This window comes from Serinus canaria, chromosome 3 (assembly GCF_022539315.1).
Source record: "Serinus canaria isolate serCan28SL12 chromosome 3, serCan2020, whole genome shotgun sequence".
In the NCBI taxonomy this organism is placed as follows: Eukaryota; Metazoa; Chordata; class Aves; order Passeriformes; family Fringillidae; genus Serinus; species Serinus canaria.
In genome coordinates, this window is record NC_066316.1 from 67,770,683 (window position 1) to 67,790,342 (window position 19,660).

The following is a 19,660-nucleotide window of genomic DNA, read 5'->3' on the forward strand; positions in this document are numbered from 1 at the left end:
CAGTACATTTCAGAAGTAGATTACTGCTCATGTGTCATAGCCAACATTGTTAAAACATGATCTCTTGATGCTGCAAATTGGAATTTCTTATAGTTTGCTGGCCTTTTTAAAAAGTCTCAAGTACTTAAGTTACTATTTACTATCCAGAACCCCATTAGAGATATGTAACTTCACAGATAAGGTTCTGAGTGACTAAAGGTTTTAAACCACCAACACAGTACTTCAGTGACTTTGGGGGATATCAGCACTGCTGGAGCTTTGCAGGTATGATTAAACCGCAGCTGCTCTTCCTGTAGGATTTACCACATGAACTCAAGGAATTTTCAATTGTGCTGGTTGCATCTGCTTAGCACTGACACTGCTAGCCACTAGCTCCTGGTCTAGGTTATATCTAGATTAGATACCTGCCAACTTTACCTTGAGATAAATCTCACTTTGAACTCTCAAAGCCAGTCTAAGCTTAAGTACATAAATGCATGCCAGCTTGTTACTTAGAAGCAGTTGTCTTAATTCAGAGGGCTATTTAGAGTATTTAATGCTCAAGAAAAAGATATTTGTTAAATGTAGACAACAAATTTTTGCGTTCATTTAGAGAAACAGCTTTAGCTTTAAGAACAGCATAACATTTTCACTTGGCTTCATTTCATATGCTGCCTCATTTTAAACTGCCAGTGTGTTGAGATGCACCCCCTACAGGAGCAGTGTTAATTAGGACAGTAAGGACACAAATCTCTTTCAGAATTAAACCATTTGGCACCATAAAGCATGAAGAGAGTGAAGGATAGAATTGCCGGATCATCACTACAAACAATTTAAGCGAACTTTTATTGAAGCGTTAAGTTGTGGTACAGATATTTTTAAATGATCAAAGTCTAACACCACAGAAATTATAAACACCATACTCCCCCCATCCTGATCACCCGGATAGTTCAATAACCCATTCAACAGCTTTCACTTTCATAGACGAGGCTTATGCTTCTTTTTCTAAGATGCATTCTCTTTCAGTATTACTTGAAAAGGGATCTTCAGTCTACCTAAAGGACCTCAAGCCAAAAAAAAGTCAGAACAATTGGGACAATGCAAGAACAAAAAAACCCTCATTGAAATATTGGTCCTCAATATTAACACCAAAAAGCATTAGTGCCATTTACAGCATGTAATTGATAACATTGGTAAAGAACATCAATAATATGCTTTAAAAAAAAATCAAAACTTTCCAACCACTTGATTTCTAACCAAGCAGACTTTAGTTTAGAAGCACTGAAAAAGTGCTTCATTTATAAATACAGAAGGAACAAAAGAACCATTGCATCAAACCAGAAAGAGTCAAAACATTGCAAGGACAAGAGGGGAAAAATAATCTCAATTTTGTTGTTAACATGCTGGTCTCACAGCTGTTAAAATCCCAGTATTTGCAAACAAACATAGCTGAAAGTGTGCCAGCTTTTCAAAGCCTGCATTTTAGTCAATACTCATTAAAGTGACTTTGAATTACACACTTATTCATGCTCCATGAATAGCATTCTACTTCACTTCTGTCCAGGTGTCCCAGACAGTTCTTGTTCTATACCTTCACTTAATGCCCTCAAGTCACAGTAAGAGGAACCACCTTAGCAATTAGGAGGAAAAAACAGATGAAGTCACAACAATCAAGTACAACATAAGTCACATGCACAACAATGTCACAGGACTGTCACAAGACAGAGGCATTAGCTTTGCTTGGAACAACAAAATGAAGTGACACTGGACCAGTTTAGAAGCACTCTTTACAGTCCAAAGTGGCAGGTCACAGGTATTACTGAGAACAATCCAAACCAATCAACACACCCAGACTGTCAATTCCACTCCTCCACCAGCCCTACCTGCCAGGGCTCAGGAGCACCAGCTTCCTGTTCTGACATAACAGGCGATTAGGACAGAAAATACCCGCTGCCAGTATCAACCTGCACTTTGCAAAGCTGTCACACAATGACACCAAAGCACTTGAAGCCTGGCTCAGCTCTTCCCCTGTCAAGTCTTGGACCTTCATCAAATTCTGCCATTGCGTAGCGGTGTGACAGCTCGGGGATGTGGACAGACAAATGACCATCAAGGTGAGACAATTTAGCCTGCACTAGTACCGATACCCAAGTTACTAAAGGTGAAAGACCAATGCATTAGCCCAGCTCTACAGGAGAGCTGAGCAAATTCCTAGAAGCTTTATCAGAGCATGAAAAGTCAGTCTGATTTAAAAATAAATCAACCACCACCTGTAGTAGCAAAACAATTTGTAACTGTTTTAAGAAGTTTCTCCAAACATGAAAGTGTTAATTAGGAATCAGTTTCATTAGAAATCATAGAAGTTCATCAAAAACTGTTTTAGACTGAAATCACAACATAGATTTAAAAATAAAAAAAGAGCGACAATTTAACAGAGAACTGTCCCCAGTGAGTAGGTTGAGGCTGAAGTCTAATGAGGACGAAAGCCTTGTCTGTGGGGAATTTTTGGTGATACTTGGAGAAAAACTATACTGTGTGTAATTCTACCTGAATCATTTTTACAAGTGTTGTAAAGTTTCATACAGTAAGATTTTTCTACATGCACTTCAATTTCACAGCAAGAGTGGCATAGAGTACCTAAACACAGAAGAGAGCATTCATGCAAGATATCTAACTCCTTGATATAATAATGCATACAATTCAAAATGGTTATACTATGATTACACCTAGGGCTTTCCACAACTACAAGGTGGTGGGAGTGGAAAGCATGGCCCCCTGAATTATTAACTAGAAAGCAACCACCACCTTTTATATGGGATTTCTTTTTGCGCTTTTTCTTCATTCTTAATCAACTGTGCTGTTGCTGGCGATTTTTTGTAAAACTGGTAAAAACAAAATTGTAATCACTGAATTGGGCAATCTGGTGATCAAGACGCTTAAACCCCTCAATCTTCTGGGCAGAGGAAAACACTGTGCGACATTTAGAGCTCTGGAAAACAAAAAAAATAGGGGGGAAGTTACTTTTAAAGCTGTCATTTAGAGATAGATTTGCACACTGCATATGTGGTTCTTACTAACATGTTTTAAAACTCTTCCTGACAGTGGTGCAGAAAGCTTCATTCCCAAGCAGTGATTCTGCTCCCTACATACAGTACTGCTGTTCTGTGAACAATTATGGGAGGTGGAACACCTCTCTTATGCACACAGGCTGAGAGAATTGGGTCTGTTCAGCCTGGGGAAGAGAAGGCTCTGGGGAGACCTTACACCACCTTACAGTACCCTAAAGGGGGCTGCAAGAGAGCAGGAGAGGGACTTTTTGCCCAAGCATGTAGTGGTAGAAAAAGTGGCAACAGATTTAAACTGAAAGAGGGTGAGTTTAGATTAGATATTGGGGAAAAAAAAAAATCTTCATTGCTAGGGTGGTGAGACACTAGAACAGGTTGCCCCATCCCTGGCAGTGTTCAAGGCCAGGCTGGATGGGGCTTTGAGCAACCTGGTTAGTGGAAAGAGTCCCTGTCCATGGCAGGGGGTTGGAACTAGATGATCTTTAAGGTGCCTTCCAACCCAAATAATTTTATGGTTCTTTGATTAGCTGAGAGCAATACTATTAACAGCAGGTGTTCTACAACTGACAGTTGCAGGCAAATCCAGAAAAACGCCAAGGACAGAAATTATGCCTACACAGAACTACATAGGAAGTAATTAGAATTCTGGGACTGGGATGCTGCATCTTACTGTTACTGAAGTTTTCTGAAGATCAGTTTTAGTACATGTCATAGCAAGACTGAAGAGTGTTTTTACTTTGCAAAGAAACTACTACTCAAATATAGAGGGAAACTGGAAACTGTTAATCTCCAGTAAAAATCTCTAGCCTTGTTTCATTTGTGCCTATATGTATTTCATCAGCTGATAAGCAAGGAAACTCACCTGATTAACAAAGAGGGTTGTCACGAATTTTCCTGGCTTGAAAACCTCTACAACTTTTCTAATCAGGTCATCGTAAGAGGTCTGACTTATGTTTGTTTCAAAACTAACATAAGAAAACTCTGGTTCTGGAGTGATGTGAATAGTCCAGTAAGTTCCCTAGGACAAAAAAAAAAAAAGTATTATCAATTACCACCAAAGATTTATTTCTTTTTATTTACCAATGCTAATTATTAATGAGTGTAAAACTTACATCCGATTTCATCCCATTCATTGAATACCCACAAGGATTGAACATTGTAGCATCAATAACAGAACCTGGTATCAGGTCACGAATTCCACTCATCTGAAACAAAGTTAAACAACTCTGTTTATAATGCATCCTCACACTTTAGATTTACCTCAAAAGCAAAATGAACATCTACTTAGCAAAGAGGACACCAGAATTCTCCCAATTACAAGTCAGTCTGATTACATGTACCACTGCAGATGAGCTTTGTGCGTATCCTCTCACAACATCAATGGCAGTGACAAACTGCAGGCAAGCTATCACACTGCCTCTCACAGAGCCCAGCTGCATCCATCCAAGACAAGGAAACAGCTTAGAACTCCAAAACATATTTGCTTTTGTGGCTGAAATGGGAAACAGAGCTTCTCTCCAACCACTATCCACAAAGTGAAGGCTGTTTACATTTACTCCAGAGTAAGGATATACTAGTTTATACCCTAGGAAGGAATGCAATCCCAAGTGTTTGCATTTACCACACAGTACCTGAGCTACAGCCAAATCTCAATAGCAAATACAGTGTGAGAAGCAAAGCCTAAGATGAAAAACAAGACAAAGTCAGTGTACTTTGTCAGGAAAACTTGCTCATGTCACATGACTTCCCCATCTGGGTAAAGGAGGCAAACCCATCAAGTTATGCTTAGACCCCAAATCCGCCCTTCCCCTCATCCAAAAGGTTCCCTGATTTAACCCTGCTTTTGATACCTACTTAACCTTTGCATTCCTTATCTCCAAATCTAAGCCTTACTCCTTCTAATCTACATCCTTGAAAGTTATTCAAATTGTGGTTTTATTCCTACTCCTACATTCCTCAGAGTAAAAGTTTCCCATCACCCAAAGCACTGCATATTACTGTCTTCACTAAAGGAAGTGCATTGAAAACATGAAGCTATATTCCCCAAAATACTCTTGGGTTAAATCCATTTTCCTCCCAAAGTATTAACCTGACACTTTATACAACACCTCTCCTACCACAAAATAGACCTTGTATTAAAAGGAAAGCGAATGAAGCATTTTATTGCCCAATTTCCACCATTCCCCAAAATGCTTAGTTTTCAAGCAAACATACACGAGTGACATCATTTGCAGTAACACCATCTTTCATGTAGAACTGGTCCATAACTACTGGGTCAAGCTCACTCATCAGAATTTCCAGTGTCTGATCAGGCTGGTTGGATATCCGACTCTCTGGAAAATCCAGGGTGTACAGGTACCTACACAAAGCACAAATCAAGTATGTAACACCTATTGACAGCACCAAGTTCTACTGTAAAGACTTGCAACTCTTCACATACATACCAGCAATCAGAGTTCATACGCCCCATGCAATAAGCTGCTCCATCTGGACAAGAAAAAAAGCCTCTAGTTAATGTAGCACAGCTTAACATTTATGTAAAATATTAAAATTATTGCTTATTTCAAGACAGGGCCTTTCACAGAACCCCATGAAGTTCACAGATACAGTCAGCAGCTGTACCAAATAACCAGGCATTTAACTTCAGGAATGTCAAGTTAATAATCAGGAAAATAAGCTTCCTCAGAAGTGTGTCTGGACACCCCAGCTAAGAGGCTACTATCAGAAAATCACAGTTTTAGCTATGCACAGAGAGAAACCTTGGAAATCTTAAAGCCTCTATTAAATGCATTTTTGATTATAGTTTATTTTCAAGTAACTCAGATGAGTACCACAGCTTCCATGTTCCTTCAACAACCTGTCACTTAAATTTAAGCTTCTGCTTGTAGTCCTAAACGGCATTAAATGTTTAAATTCAGGTTTCAGCATAGTAACTTCTTAACATTCCACATTTCATAACACTTCACATATTTCACATAGTAATGTGTGAAAAGCCCACATTTTTCTTCAGTTTATTACTTCTTTTAAATTACCATCCTAGCTTTTTAATAAGGCTTTCAGAATTCTGCAGAGTGCCTGGAAGTCTGAAGATTACTTCAGTTTAGACTAGGTGTTAAATGTCAAGCTTAGTATAATTTAAATTTTGGTCCTGGCAAGCTAATATCAGAAATCCAGAAAATAAGTATTTATAGCTTTTGACTTTAATGCAAGGACTGCTGAATTCTTGGCCTGGCAGCCTGTACCTATTGTACTGCTCATTACTTCTCATATAACATCAACCCTTCACCCAATTTTGCTGAAGTTTCATCAACTTACTTGGGAAAATTTCATTAAGAAACTCTACTTCTTCCTGGAAATTCCTATGTGGGTACTCCTGGTGGGAAGGCTTCATGAAATTCTTACGTGAATAAAAGAAGCTCTGAAAAAACAAAGATGCATCTTAGGTATTGAGTATTACCCAGCCACCTTGAATCTAAGAATTAAGAAAAATGCAAATATTTATCATGAACTTTCACAGGACCTAAGTTTTCATTGTCAAAACACTGCTACCTGTATTCCCATTTCAGAGGCACAGGGTTATTCCTATCTGAATTTCAAAGCTTCAGGAGACAGGAGACAACTTACAAACTTGTTTTCCACTAGACAGCATGGGCACAGTTACTCTTAGCTCAATAGCATTTGTTAGTTAGCACCCACTAAGAGACAAATAAAAGGGCAACTGCTGCAGCAGAGCAGCAGTTCTTTTAATATATTAAAATATATTAATATTTAATAAAAAGAGTGAATTTGAAATAGCAGCAAAAAGCTTTTTGAACATTCCAAGGAAGATTTCTGGCACCTTACCTGAATTGAGTCAAACCCACTGTACTCCCTAGCAAGCTCCAACAGGGGAACCAGTGCTTGCAGTAAGAGGGTGGTACCACACGTCTTCAAAATGAAACGTCTCTTGGAGACAAACATGCTACTCTCACTGAAAAAGAGGTGTTAAGAATACATTAAGTGCTCTACATAAAGTGCTCTACATATAACAATCCAGGAGGGAGTTGTGAGGTCTTGGTCCTTATCCCAACCAAATGCATTACTCTAAGTGAAGATTCAGCATATGGCACAAACATACTTAGCAAATAGATCAAATCAAGAGAATGCAGCTAATTTTTGAGAGCAGTTATGATTTACCAAAGCAAACACCTGCTCCAAGCATGATATTACAGAGCTGTCACACTACAGGAAAAAGCATACACATTAGACACCCTCAAGCTACCTGAGAAATACAAACATGCTGTGAAGTGGGTACACAGGCACAGCAGCTCTATGATATGCCTCATAAGTAAGATACAGAAATTAACTATATATAAACTAAGTCAGGCACTTAAAGTAGATAGGCATTAGAGACAGCCATTGATAACACATCCAGAACATTTAAACATACTAAACAAGTATCTTTTCATCAGGTAACTGAACAATGAGAGTAAAAATTAGCTCAAGTAACTCAATTAATTTGGAATGCTGTTTACAAATTCAAAATCAAGGTTAAATCTAATCCAGGATGCAGTGCAACAAGTTACTCTTTCCAGAATTTTGTTTTAAATATATGAAGCTTGAAGAAACAAGACTTGAACACAGTTTCTTTTACTAGCTTGCTCTTAGCACAACCTTGCCCTCAAGGCAGTCTTTTTGAGTACAAGAACTTCAGTATTCATAGTCTGAAGTAAACCAGAGAATGTCAAATGTGTCTGTAAAGTCCATGTACAAAAAGCAAGAAAGTATTTTGCAAGATGAAAAACACATGGCAAAAGTAGTGTCCTTACAACTAACTGCAGCACACACAACAAAAACTCCAGGGTTCCAGGAAAGCTGCAGTTTTACAGATACCCTTATGTCAGCTGCAAGACTGATTATATTATGTGCACTTGATTATATTATGTGCAGTTAAGGCTGATCTACCAGTAAGGCTTTCTGCTGATCTATAAGTGACACCTATAGCCTATTCTGCTGAAGTAACACTGAAATTCTGTACTGGGGACACTTATTTACTCATGGACAAAATTAAGTGATGCCACCACAGCTCTGTCCATCCTTTTGGTTAAAGGAAAAAAAAGGAATACAACTCTGAAGAGATCTGCACCTCTGAGCAGGAGATCCCTGCAAGTTGTAGCCATCAACCTACCATTAACCCAAGCCTGGATTCTCAGCCAAGTGAATCACATACGACAGCTTTCACTTTTTTCCCTCCCAGGGACTGAAAGAATGAGTCAATGCCTTACCTGAGTACATAAGCTTCCTGCTTGTCAGTTTTTGTCACACTTATGATCAAACAATGCACATTCTCCAGAAGTTTGTCCCACTCAATCCTGTGAAGAAATTACAGAAGAGCACAAACAACAGGTTAAATAAACCTTGCTGGAGCCCTGGGTAAAAAGCCCAAACAAGACCAGAGTCCTGAGTTACTGGATCTGAGAGCACAAAATGGGAAGAGTTTTCATACAGGGACTGACTCTAACAATCCAGTAATACTCCATTCTTTGCTCTTGATGGCTCAGTAGTCCTCAAAATCGCTTACCATGATCTGCTGCATGCAGAACCTGAAGCTTCTAACCAGGTGAACTTTAAATCCTGCATCCCACATGGTAACTTGGTAACTTAAGGTATGCTTCAGGTTGAACCTCCATGCACTTCTACCACAGTAGTCATTGGCAACTACAGGAAGTTATCAGTAAGTTATCATTAAGATGTTTTAATTGACCAGTTTAGAGTCATAATTTCATAATTTAGAGTCATAAAGTTCATAATTTAAATGAAAAGCTAAAAACTAATAAATTTCAATGGCCTGAATTCCTCTTTGACCACCCAGGATCATAGAATTCCTTCATACAGTGCAAATTGTTGCTATGGTACTAGAATTCAGTATGGTGGCAGAAGTTTAATATTTCAATTCTTTACTAATATTACTCATTCTACAAAGTCTTAAAAAAAAAAAAACAAACAAGGGCTCAAATTAAGCCAAAAGGCTTTCAAGTACTCAAGAAAAATTATGGACTTGAAAAAAAAAACTTCTTTGGTTGTCACTTCAGTCTTGTGTCTACACCAGATTAGTAGAATTCAATGTAGTCAATTTCTCTATAAATAAGACAGGAACAGATACAGCTTCCTGACGTCACAAAATTACAAGACTGCCAGCTGTCCTACTTCTCCCTGCCCAAAGCATATTCCACCAGCAGGTTTGTGCTGGCTCTTGTCCTCAGAGATGTCATGATCCAAGAGATTTACTAACCCAGCATAAAACTGAGCTGCTCATCAGTAGAGCTGCAATAACTGCAGGACCTAGGAGCACAAAAAAAATTGCCAATTTTTCATCAGCAAGCAAGCTCAGCTTGCCTATATAAAACTGTCAGCCTAATCCTTCTTCGAGGCAGACCTCTCACCCTTTACTGACACTGCAAAAGCCCTGTTTGTGGCTCTATGCCAAGACAGAGCACTCACTGTTAATTCCATCACCACACTTTCTCCTGCAGTCTTTCCCCTTAGAAAACTGGTCAGTTCATGAAATTGAAGTTTTAGATTCTGTTATATGTATAATTAAATTATCCACATATTCTTTAGCTTTTCTGAACAGCCAGCAAATAAATACCTTAACTTCTCCCTCAATTAATTAATTCATTCAGGAGAATGTCTTTTGAAACTGAATTCTGTAAATTTAGTAATACTTCAGGACTTTCCCATTTAAAACACACTAGAATAGTAATATTTATATATATGATTCAACCAGAACACACATTAAGAAAATCCTATCCATTTAAAAAACAATCAATGCACATCTGATTAACTTAGAAATTCTGTGATATAACCAGATACCTAAAATCAAAGTGAGGTTTACCCCAGTTAGTGACCCTTGATGAAGCGCTTTTCTCCAAACACAGACATGACAGCACCGACACTCAAATCTCCATGTCAAATTAGAAAGGTTATTTTGGGTGCTCAGCTCATGTCCCACACATTTACTCAACTCTATACTTATGTCATTGACTGGAGTTAGCTCTGTTCCTAAAACTCAAGTGTACATGAAAATGCAAGTGGCTGCTCACCTTAAAAAGGCTGGTAAATGCAAAGAGTGAAATAGATACAATATAAAGTATCTTCTAAATGCTCCTAGAAAATCATACAATTTTGCTAGTAAGATTGTTTTCTCTGGCTACAGCACACCAGCCTAAGTTTGCCAGATACTCTTCCTGTAAATTGAACTAGTAATATACTAGATTGTCCAAACCATTCCAGTATCCCTACCGACATTTTCTTGGCCATTAAATAAATACCCAGAGTCTGGCATTGCATTTGGGAAAGGTGAGGAAGAGTTCCCTGATGCTGAGGTGTACTAACCCCATTTGTACATTACTACAAATCTGATTTTGTACTTGTCCAAGTATTAATGGGCATGTAACTATCTTAGGCTTTGCAAGAGCATACGTCTCAGCCTTCACAAGCTTCTTACCCAGTCAGTCAGTCAAAACCTCAGTCTCATGCAGGCAGGTGACACTTTTTCTTTAAGTATCACTGTAGTGCAGTTCTGTGCAGGCATTTCAGGGGAATGCCCATGCTCCAGACACTTATTAGCAGAGGAAGATGTAACAAGTTTGATAGTTCAGTGAGGGGTCAATACAGTGCACCAACAGTGCACTATTGTGTGTAAAGTGCAAAGCCCACAATGCAAAGAAGCCCTGTTATGCTTGTTGGTACTACTGTGGGTATTTAGGTACCATGGCTGAAATCTGCAGCTGCACAAGACCTTTGCATATCACAGCTTTGCTCAAGTCCTCACTATAGTGCTACAGAAACCATAGCTAAGCATACACTAAATGTTGTGTTCAGCCTTTACAGAAATCAAGGGCCAGGTCATAATTTCATCTGTGTAGAGCAGCACTAAGGAAAAACTCTTCAACTTTAGAATGCTAGGCTTGCTCTAGAAGCATACATAGACTAACAAAGGGTTGCAGCACCCAGGATGAGACCTGGCCACATTGGGAAGAAGTTCTGCAGGGATAGAGGCCTGTATCTGTCTGCATTTTAAAGCTAAGTACAGAAAACTAAAGAAAGGCTGGATTTGATCCAACATAATCTATTTAAACAAGATGACCTTAGTATTTGGCATGTTCTATTGTTTAAAGCACAGCTAAGGAAGAACATCTGGGACTACTTTGTCCCAAGTAGATTAAGTTCACTCCACTCTTGCATTTCTTCCCTCTTCGTTTTATCCATATAATTGTCACTAGTTGAGACAAACATTATCTACCCACACTTGAATAAAGAAACAAAACCAACATTAAAAGTAGTATTTCAATGGTTATCACTACATCTATTGCAGCTATTCAATAATAAGTAAAAATCTACTAAGTTAGTAATTTAAGTATTTGAGAACACTACTAATTTCATAGCTGAGTTAAGTTTTAACTTGGAAACAAAGCCTGCAACTGAAAAAGGGTACCCAAGTAAGACTGATTCTCAATAAAGTGCCATAATGGACTTCTGCTCTTCAAAATTCCCCCTTCAATGATCAAAAATATTTCCCATAGCCAGACTTTAGAACAATGCCAGCTTGGAAACTGCTTTCCTATACTCAAGCACCACTGGCAGCTCTTACTGGAAGCAAGGTCTGCAGCAGACCTGCAGACACCGACATGAGACTGACTTCACACTTATGTGGGCTCATTGACCACTTCATTCCAAAGTTGTAAGATCCCCTCTCCAAATTTTCAAATAACTACTACTTATCCAGAGTCAAGTTAGTTTCTTGAATGGGCAAGCACAGTGCACTTTAAATGACTGCACCTTCTCAGAGAACAGCAAATGAAAATGGAATACATCTACTCAAGTGTGAAGAACCATCCTTGTTTGAATGGTAAAAAGCTATTTGTTCTACTCCTAACTGACTAGCAGAACATCCCGAAAGGAAAAAAAAGGAGGGGAAAAAAAATAAAAATGAAGCTTAACAATTTACTCCTATAGGTACGTTGTAATATTTAGTGCCTTATCGACAGACTTGTTCCCACAGTACAAACAAGCTCCATTCAAACTGCCAACCAGGTATGTGTGGGGAAAAGCTATTATCATTGAGAAGTACCTTAACTGTAGGAAGTATGCTTCATGAATAGTCAATAGTTCCTCTCAACCAAGTTCCAAAGCATCATATCTGCTCCTTTATTTCAGAAGGAAGTTTTCCTTGACAGATAGAACCATGCTTTTGCACGCAAGTTATTGGCCTCTTCTGAGCCTTTACCTTCAGGGGCAAAACACATTCTTTAACAAGAGTCAAGCATACCAGGCACAATATTGCTGTTTCAGGCCAACTGGGAATGTGCTAACAGCAATTTGAAGAGATTAAGAACTGCATCAAGAACTCGTTCCTATCAGCAATCAGCAGCCTCCTCAAGCACACCACTCCACCACCAGGAACTTGCTAAGGCAGCAAGACAGCACTGTGAAGAAAGGCTGTATTGCAGTAGGGCAGGAATTCTTAGGAAATAAATCATATGGAACTCCTAAAGACAGTTTAAGCTGCATACATACTCTTGCATAGCTGTTCTTGACTATGTAAGACCTTGTTTTAATGTCAAGCATTCAACTGCAGAACAATCTTTTACCCCTGCCTGTTACCTGCTAAGTGGTTTTAGGAGCCACATAGGTATCAGTTATCTCATTGGCAGGCTACAGTTAAATAGGCTAATTCCTACCAACACCACAATCCAGGCAGCCTAAAACTGTGTCTAAACTGCCTACACACAGCCAAGATAGACGAAGCTGGCTAAACAGTGTCGCCAGAGCTGGAACACTGCTTTCAAGCATCCCAAAACAGGTAGGAACAATACAAACCACACAGAAAAAACCACAAGCATTTTAAAGCACCTCTCAGCAGCTCATGTATTTCTCTGCAGACAGCTGCACATGAATTACTACCTCTTAGAGATATAAAAATTGCTCTTTAAGATAGGTTACCTTGAACCACAGCCTGAGTTTAGGCTAAGACCCTTGCAACTTGATAAGTTTACATAGGCAATATCTGTGGGGTGCACAGAAGTGTCACACCCTCTATATGCCCTGAGCACAGATATACAGAGAGACTGTCCACATCTCCCTTATCCTAAACATAAGAAGCCTTCCAGGGATATGCACTTTATCTTGAGAGACAGGCACCTGAGTGGAAAATTGCATCCATATTGAAAGTGATTCTAGGCAGTACTGCTCACAAAATCCTCTTACCTAGAAAGTCCCAAGCCAACTACTTAGAGTGTCACTCCCAAATGAAACCAAGATAACTCAGCAATGGCACAGAGATGGCCACAGCTGGGCTCTGAAGGCTGCATGTTTCTCCTCTTGTGGGCCTTACACCACTATTGCAATTACATGGACTGGGAACTCCATCCTTCACATCCCAAGATACTCAATGGGTATTCCCAAGTCTCTCATATCCAAGGACATCCAAAGTGCTTGAGGAAGCATGAGCCCCAGGAGGCACAGCAGGACTTCCCAAGCAACATTCAGGGCAAATTTGAGTGTAATTTTCTCCAGAAGGAACACACTGCAAGGCAGCAAGTATCTACCAAAAGCCCCAATTCTTCCTGTTCTCCAGGCTGAGCAAACAACCATTAGGAAAGCTCTTTGAGGAATACACCAATACCTGCTTATTTATTTTCTACAGAGTCTCACTAAGGGCTCAGACCTTTGCCAGACAGTAACTACCCAAATGCTTCAGCACTTTAAGTGTTAAGGTAGGAAAATGTCAGAAAGGCTTCAACATAAGTCTTCACCTCCCACAAGCACTATCAGAATCAGTAGCAGTGAGAATAGAAGGGCTTGTTTCCATTGGGTGAAACCATTATTTAATTACAATTTTCAGTTACAAGAAAACATTTTAACAGTAGTTTTCAACCAAAAAGATCTAAAATCTAATTGATTAATATCCATTCTGACAAGGGGAAGACTGCACTCTTACCTTAAGTTCTCCAGATAAACTTGCATTGCCCATAAAAAAAGCTCCACAACTACATGGGGATAGAAGCTCTTATCACAGCCCTGTATTCTTTCCAGAGTCCCTCCAGTTTTGTTCCAAAGCACTGCAGGAGTAGGAGCAGAGCAGGGCTCCTGGCCCAGCTTCCTTGTACCTCCAGTGTTTGAGGAAGCAGGCAGGCAGCACTGCCCAACACTGGGGGAAGGGGCAGAGGTGCAGCAGCAGTGAGCTGACTCAGGCTACAGGGTGCAGCACACAGCAAGGATTTACAGGACTCCTATCAAATCCTTGAGTGTCTCAGTGCTTGGGAGCTCTCCTGTAGCACAGGATCAGAATGTCCTATCAGTGTCACCCCATACTGCTCACTGCTGCAGTCTTCTCCAGCTTGTGTCTCCACATAATATAGACAAATAAGAAGCAGATTAAAAGTCCATAAATAAGCTCAATTTCAGAGTATTCCTCAGGGCTGAATGCTTGAGCTTTTAACACTGGCATCATTTATTTATGGTTTCAAACTTCTGTACATTCAAGATCCTGACGGCCCTTGAGATGGAAAATGCATAGCTGCACATCATCTGAAGGAATAAACAGCTTATTTTACTGTGGGGATAGTGAATGCACTACACAGTCACCATGGAAATCCAGGGTTTGCAGCAAGTTCATCATGTTTTTAGCAAACCCTGTTTTCCATATGTAGTTTAAGGCTACTTTTTTTAGAAAAAAATCATGCTTTACAAAGCATAGTGAGAACTAGCAACAAAATTAAAGCAAATTATTTTGAGACCACAAAAACATTAGCTTCATTTCACTACTGGATATAAGCAGGGTAGGCATACTGAGATGCTTGCCAGTAACAATTTTAACCACAAGACCTTTCTGCATAATTCATTAACAAGTGAGCAAAAACACCCCAAAACTTAACAACAAAGTAAAAGCTCAAGTTCCATACGTTTTAACTAGGATCTTTACTGAAGGTATTAATTTAACAAAGATCTTTTCTGAAACACATCACACAATCCAAACTTTTATCCAAAAAGCAGGTTTGCACATAGGAGGGAAAAAATGTGGAAAAAAGTCTTAGTTGCATCAGCTCAAGATATCCAGCAAAGACTTTAAAATATCTAATCCCTAACAAGCACACATAACATCGAAATTTTTAGCTTTGAACACCAGCTTAGTCATTCAGTAGATGAATGGTTCACATTTCACTACTAAGCAGGTATTACAATACAAAAGGCAAGCTCAACTGGTTTGCAACTTGATTCTAATTTAGCTATTGTTCTACAGTTTCAGCTTTGATTCAGGTTCTGTTCAACATAAACTAACCCATTCAATCACCTTTATAGAATTAGCATAGCAGGATAGACGCAAATGAAAGTCCTGAATACAATGTATCAGCTGCAACAGGTAATTTAATTCTGACAGTTCTCCAAAAGAAAATGTTTGTACAAGGTCATTTCATGCTAGAAACACTTTCAGACATGTCACAGCTTCTGACCAAAGAAAGCAAGCACCTTAGATTAACATGTTGTATTAAGAGCCAATTAACACAAAAGTCTTCAAAGCCTGCTCACGGCACTGACACTGTGTTAAAGACCACACGTTCAACAGTTAACAGTTTTTATCCACTCTATTAAAACTTTACAGCCTTATCTAAACCACACAAAGGAACTATCCCGGTACCCCACACTGCAATTACATTAAATGCTCTGGGTTTAAAGTTTGCAGTTTTGCAAACACGAGTCTCAGCTGACAAATGGAACACCAGAGAGCATGAATGTGTCAGTGAGGAAAGCATTCGCAGAATGCCATCTCTCAACTACATCTCCATATTAACACAAAGTCAAACAAATACTTTTGGAATCTTTCACATTTTAAGTCAAACACTACAGGACACCTCTCCAGCACCTCAGTAGCCCACATCATCTGCAAGTATTTCAGCTAGGATTTTCCTTCCAGGATTGCCTGGACATTACCTATACAAGTTGCTACCCAGTACTTGCTACAACACTAAGCCTCAAAGAACTATAAAATCACATTTGATGATTTCCATGTTAACAGAGTTACACAAATTACCTCAGAGGTAAAAATACTCTGCAGTGCTTCTGGTACAGCAGAAGTGAAGCTTCCACTAACCATAAGCATTCAGACATGCACACACATGGACTATTCATTACTTAAAAAAAAAGGCAGGTATCTTCTCACTGCCAATTCAGATCTGTGAATAGCTAATTTACTAATATATACACGGGAAATTTCCTGAGAAATACCAAAACAAAGGAAAAGACAAAATAGGATACATCGCTGAATGGAGATCATTAGCATATTCCAAACACTAAATTTACTATGACAAGCTCTCTTGCACAAACTCTAATAAGAGAGCATTGGGTAACAGCGATACGCACAAGCAAAGCGGGATACACTGAGCCAGATCCTCCAGCAACCACCCGAACCCGAAAAGCTGAACAGCTGACCATCATACTGAAGGTGAACTACTCACATGAGTATAACCTTCAGATTTGCCGTTTGCTTAGGACAAGCCTACCTTTCCCAACTATGCCAACCGATCCCACCTACATACCATTTTTATTGTCACTACAATAAAAATGAACTCGTCCATAATTCTGCAGATTTTGCTTTGTACTTCAAGCTTGCAGCTTACCATTTTCTGACACTACCAGAACACTATTTTTTGTGGATCTACAGCTGGACCCTCACAGAAGTCAAAGTATTCCACAGAATCCTAGAATGGTCTGGATTGGAAGGGGCCTAAAGATCACCTAGCTCCAGCGTTTCTACGTTGTCCTGGCAATGAGCAGTTCAGACGCCCCATGCCCAGCACGGCTCCAGAGCCGCCCCGCGTGCCGGCAGGTGGCCATCGGCTCCTGCGCTAACAAAGGCGGCGCGGGCACATTCCTGGGCGGCGGGCGGGGAGCGGCGGGAGCCGGTGCCGAACACGTGCGCCGGGAGCGGAGCGGCGCGGAGCGGGCCCCGGGCCTTCCTTCCCCCGCCGCGGGCGGCGCCGAGCGCGGCGCCAGCGCATTCCCCACATGCCCATTGGGTGACGGGCGCGGCCCGGCCCTCCGCGGAGTCCCGCTCCCATTGGCCTCGGCTCCTCAATGGGGGAGAGCGACGGGAGCGGCGGCGCGGCCCGGGAGCGCGGCCAGGACACTCACGTGTAAACCGCGGCTCCAGCCACACTTCTGCTGGGGGAGGAGGGGGCACTCCTTTCCCTGTGCCTCCCTCACTCCGGTGCCCATCGCACGGCTGGGAGACACGGGAAGGGTCCCCGGGTACCGCCTTCTTCCCTCGGCGAGAGCCGCTCTATGGACCTGTCCGGCTACGCAGTGCCGGAGGTCGCCCCCACACCGGCCATGTCAGAGGGAACCATCGCCCTTAGCCGCGACAGCCACAGGGATCTCACTTTCCAGCTTGCCTTAACGGGGAAGGAGATTCCCGAGGTCCCGCTGTCCGCAGAAAGGCACGGGCAGGAATTTCCCGAGCCTTTTCATCCAAAAACCGGCCGTAGGAGCGGGACGAGCCGTCGCAGACCGGTGGACGCCGCTGCCGTGCCCCGGCCGCCAGCGGCACTGCGACACCGCGCCCGCTCCCCCCGCGGCGCTCCCGGCCGGCGCGGCACACGCCCGGTTCCGCGCTGCGCTCCGCCGCCGCCACATGTTGCCAGCGGGAACCGCGCGGGGCTGCACGAGGTGACGGCGCGGAATGGCTTCCGTCCCCAGCACCGCCACCTCCCGCCCGCTGGGACGAGGGGAGCCTCCTTGCCCGAGGGTCTCTGGAGGGCGGCAGAAGGTCATCGCCCGCGGGGAGATGCTGGGACTGTCACCGGGAGAGCGGGAAGGCGGTCGGCAGCACGGGAGCCCAGCCCCCACAGACGGCCACCCCGGAACCTGCCTTCCCCCGGCGCGGCCGCCATCGACCCCCAAAGCGCCACCACGCCCGGGCCGTTCAGGGTCCCTCCCGCCCCGCCGGCCGCCCCCCACGGGCAGCGCTGCCCCCGCAGCCGCCTCGCCCCGCTCCGACCCCACCCCGCGCCGGCCGTTCGCGGACCTGGGTATGGTGCGGAGGTCGCCGGACCCCTTGCTCTGGTGCGGCTCCTGCTGCGCGGGCTGCTGCCGGGCGAACCACACCTCCAACAGCTTCTCGGTCCCTTCGAAGAAGTGTGCACCGCTCTCCTTCATGGTGAGACAACTCGGCAACCAACAACCACAGAAATTAAACGACAACCAAACTGCCGCCCCCGGCCGCCACCGTTCGCTGCTGCTGCACGGGCCGCGCTGCTGCCGCCGCCGGGTCCCAGTCCGTCCCGGGCGGGTTTCACCTTCTGGGGGATTTGTGTAATATTAATTAAAAAAAAAAAAAAAAAAAAGGAAAAAAAAAAGGAGATTAAGTAGAAGAAGGAAGGATTTTTTTTTTTTAACGGGCGAAAACCACCCGGAGTGCGCGGCGGCGGATGCGGCGTGAGCGTGTGTGAGCGGGTTACAGTCCGAGCGGGGGTGCGGGCGGGCGATGCGGTTCGGTTCCTTGTAGTCCGTGTGTTCCCCTGTTACAGAGAAGAGCGTTGAGCGAGCGCTAGCTAATGTCGCCGGCCATACTGTGCAAGCGAGGGGCCAGTGCGCACGCAGCCGGCTTTATACTCCCGCAGGTAGCCGCATCACGCCGGGCAGCGCTGCACATTGGGCGGCCGCCGCTATGGCCCGCCCTTCCCCGCTTCCCATAGGGTGGCGGTGACGCCTGTCGAGGCATATGCCGGTTCCTCCGGCCCCTCCCGCTGCAGTCCTCCCGCCCGCCGGCCCACCGGGAGCGGGAGATGGAGTGCGGGCGGCGGCGGGCTGGGGCAGCCCTCGGGCCGCGGTGTGGCGGCCGCCCCGGGATCGGACCGCGCCGCCCCGAACGTGGGTGGAAAGCATGGGCTGTGGTCGGTAGAGAGCGGTGCCAGGGGAAGCAGGGCTGAACATGGCCTAGAGACGGCGGGGGAGCATCTCCCGAAACCGTTCGGCGCGTAGCGAGGGGCGAGCCCCAGAAATTCGGCTCTTCCGGGGCCGCGGCGGCAACGCTGCGCCCGCACCCGGCGCTCCTTCCCTCTGCGTCCACCGTAAGGCGCTTCCCTCGCTCCTAAGAGAAGCTCAGCCGAGCTTTCAGGCGTAATTCCCGCTCCCTTCGCCCCTTCCAGGAGCCCAGCGTGTGTGACCGAGAAATGGGAGTCACTGGTACGCGGGTGTGTGGGACAAGGAGCGAGTGAGCGGGCAGGGCATGTGCATCTGTGCGCGCACACTGGAGGGACCGCGGATCTGTGTCCGCGGGTCATTACCTGACAACCTGCGACTCTTTTTTGTAATATTTAGAAGAAATTGTTGAAAACCTTATAGATCTATGGTCGCCTGAAGCATTTTTTAGCGATACTATAGCACATTATAAACTCAGTGTTGCAATACTATGTAGTCTGAGGAAAGGTTCGCAACTGACCAAATGAAGAACAGAAAATCCCGTCTTCCCCGATGAGCCTACGGTAGTTGCACTACATGGGACAGGCAGCAGCAGATGGCTGGGGACAGATGAATGAGTCCCTACTAGGAGACAGTGAGACAGTATCGGACGGCAT

The 19,660-nt window shown here is 43.2% G+C and overlaps 1 protein-coding gene across 3 annotated transcripts; it reads right to left on the reverse strand.

The window, feature by feature from the left end:
• Positions 1 to 806: 806 nt before the first annotated feature.
• AMD1 (adenosylmethionine decarboxylase 1) lies at positions 807 to 18,681 on the reverse strand. 3 transcript variants are annotated; one of them, XM_009092981.4, is made up of 9 exons: positions 18,109 to 18,681; positions 8,309 to 8,395; positions 6,888 to 7,014; positions 6,360 to 6,462; positions 5,489 to 5,531; positions 5,259 to 5,403; positions 4,157 to 4,249; positions 3,907 to 4,062; positions 807 to 2,968 (listed from the first exon to the last, which is right to left on the reverse strand). In XM_009092981.4, the coding sequence occupies exons 1-9, from the start codon at positions 18,237 to 18,239 to the stop codon at positions 2,828 to 2,830; spliced, it is 1,026 nt and encodes a 341-aa protein (XP_009091229.1). In that variant the 5' UTR covers positions 18,240 to 18,681; the 3' UTR covers positions 807 to 2,827. The 3 variants fall into 3 exon arrangements, with proteins under 3 accessions (XP_009091229.1, XP_050828130.1, XP_050828129.1); XM_050972173.1 differs by lacking the exon at positions 18,109 to 18,681 and adding an exon at positions 16,703 to 16,721; XM_050972172.1 differs by lacking the exon at positions 18,109 to 18,681 and adding an exon at positions 12,157 to 12,177.
• Positions 18,682 to 19,660: the final 979 nt, after the last annotated feature.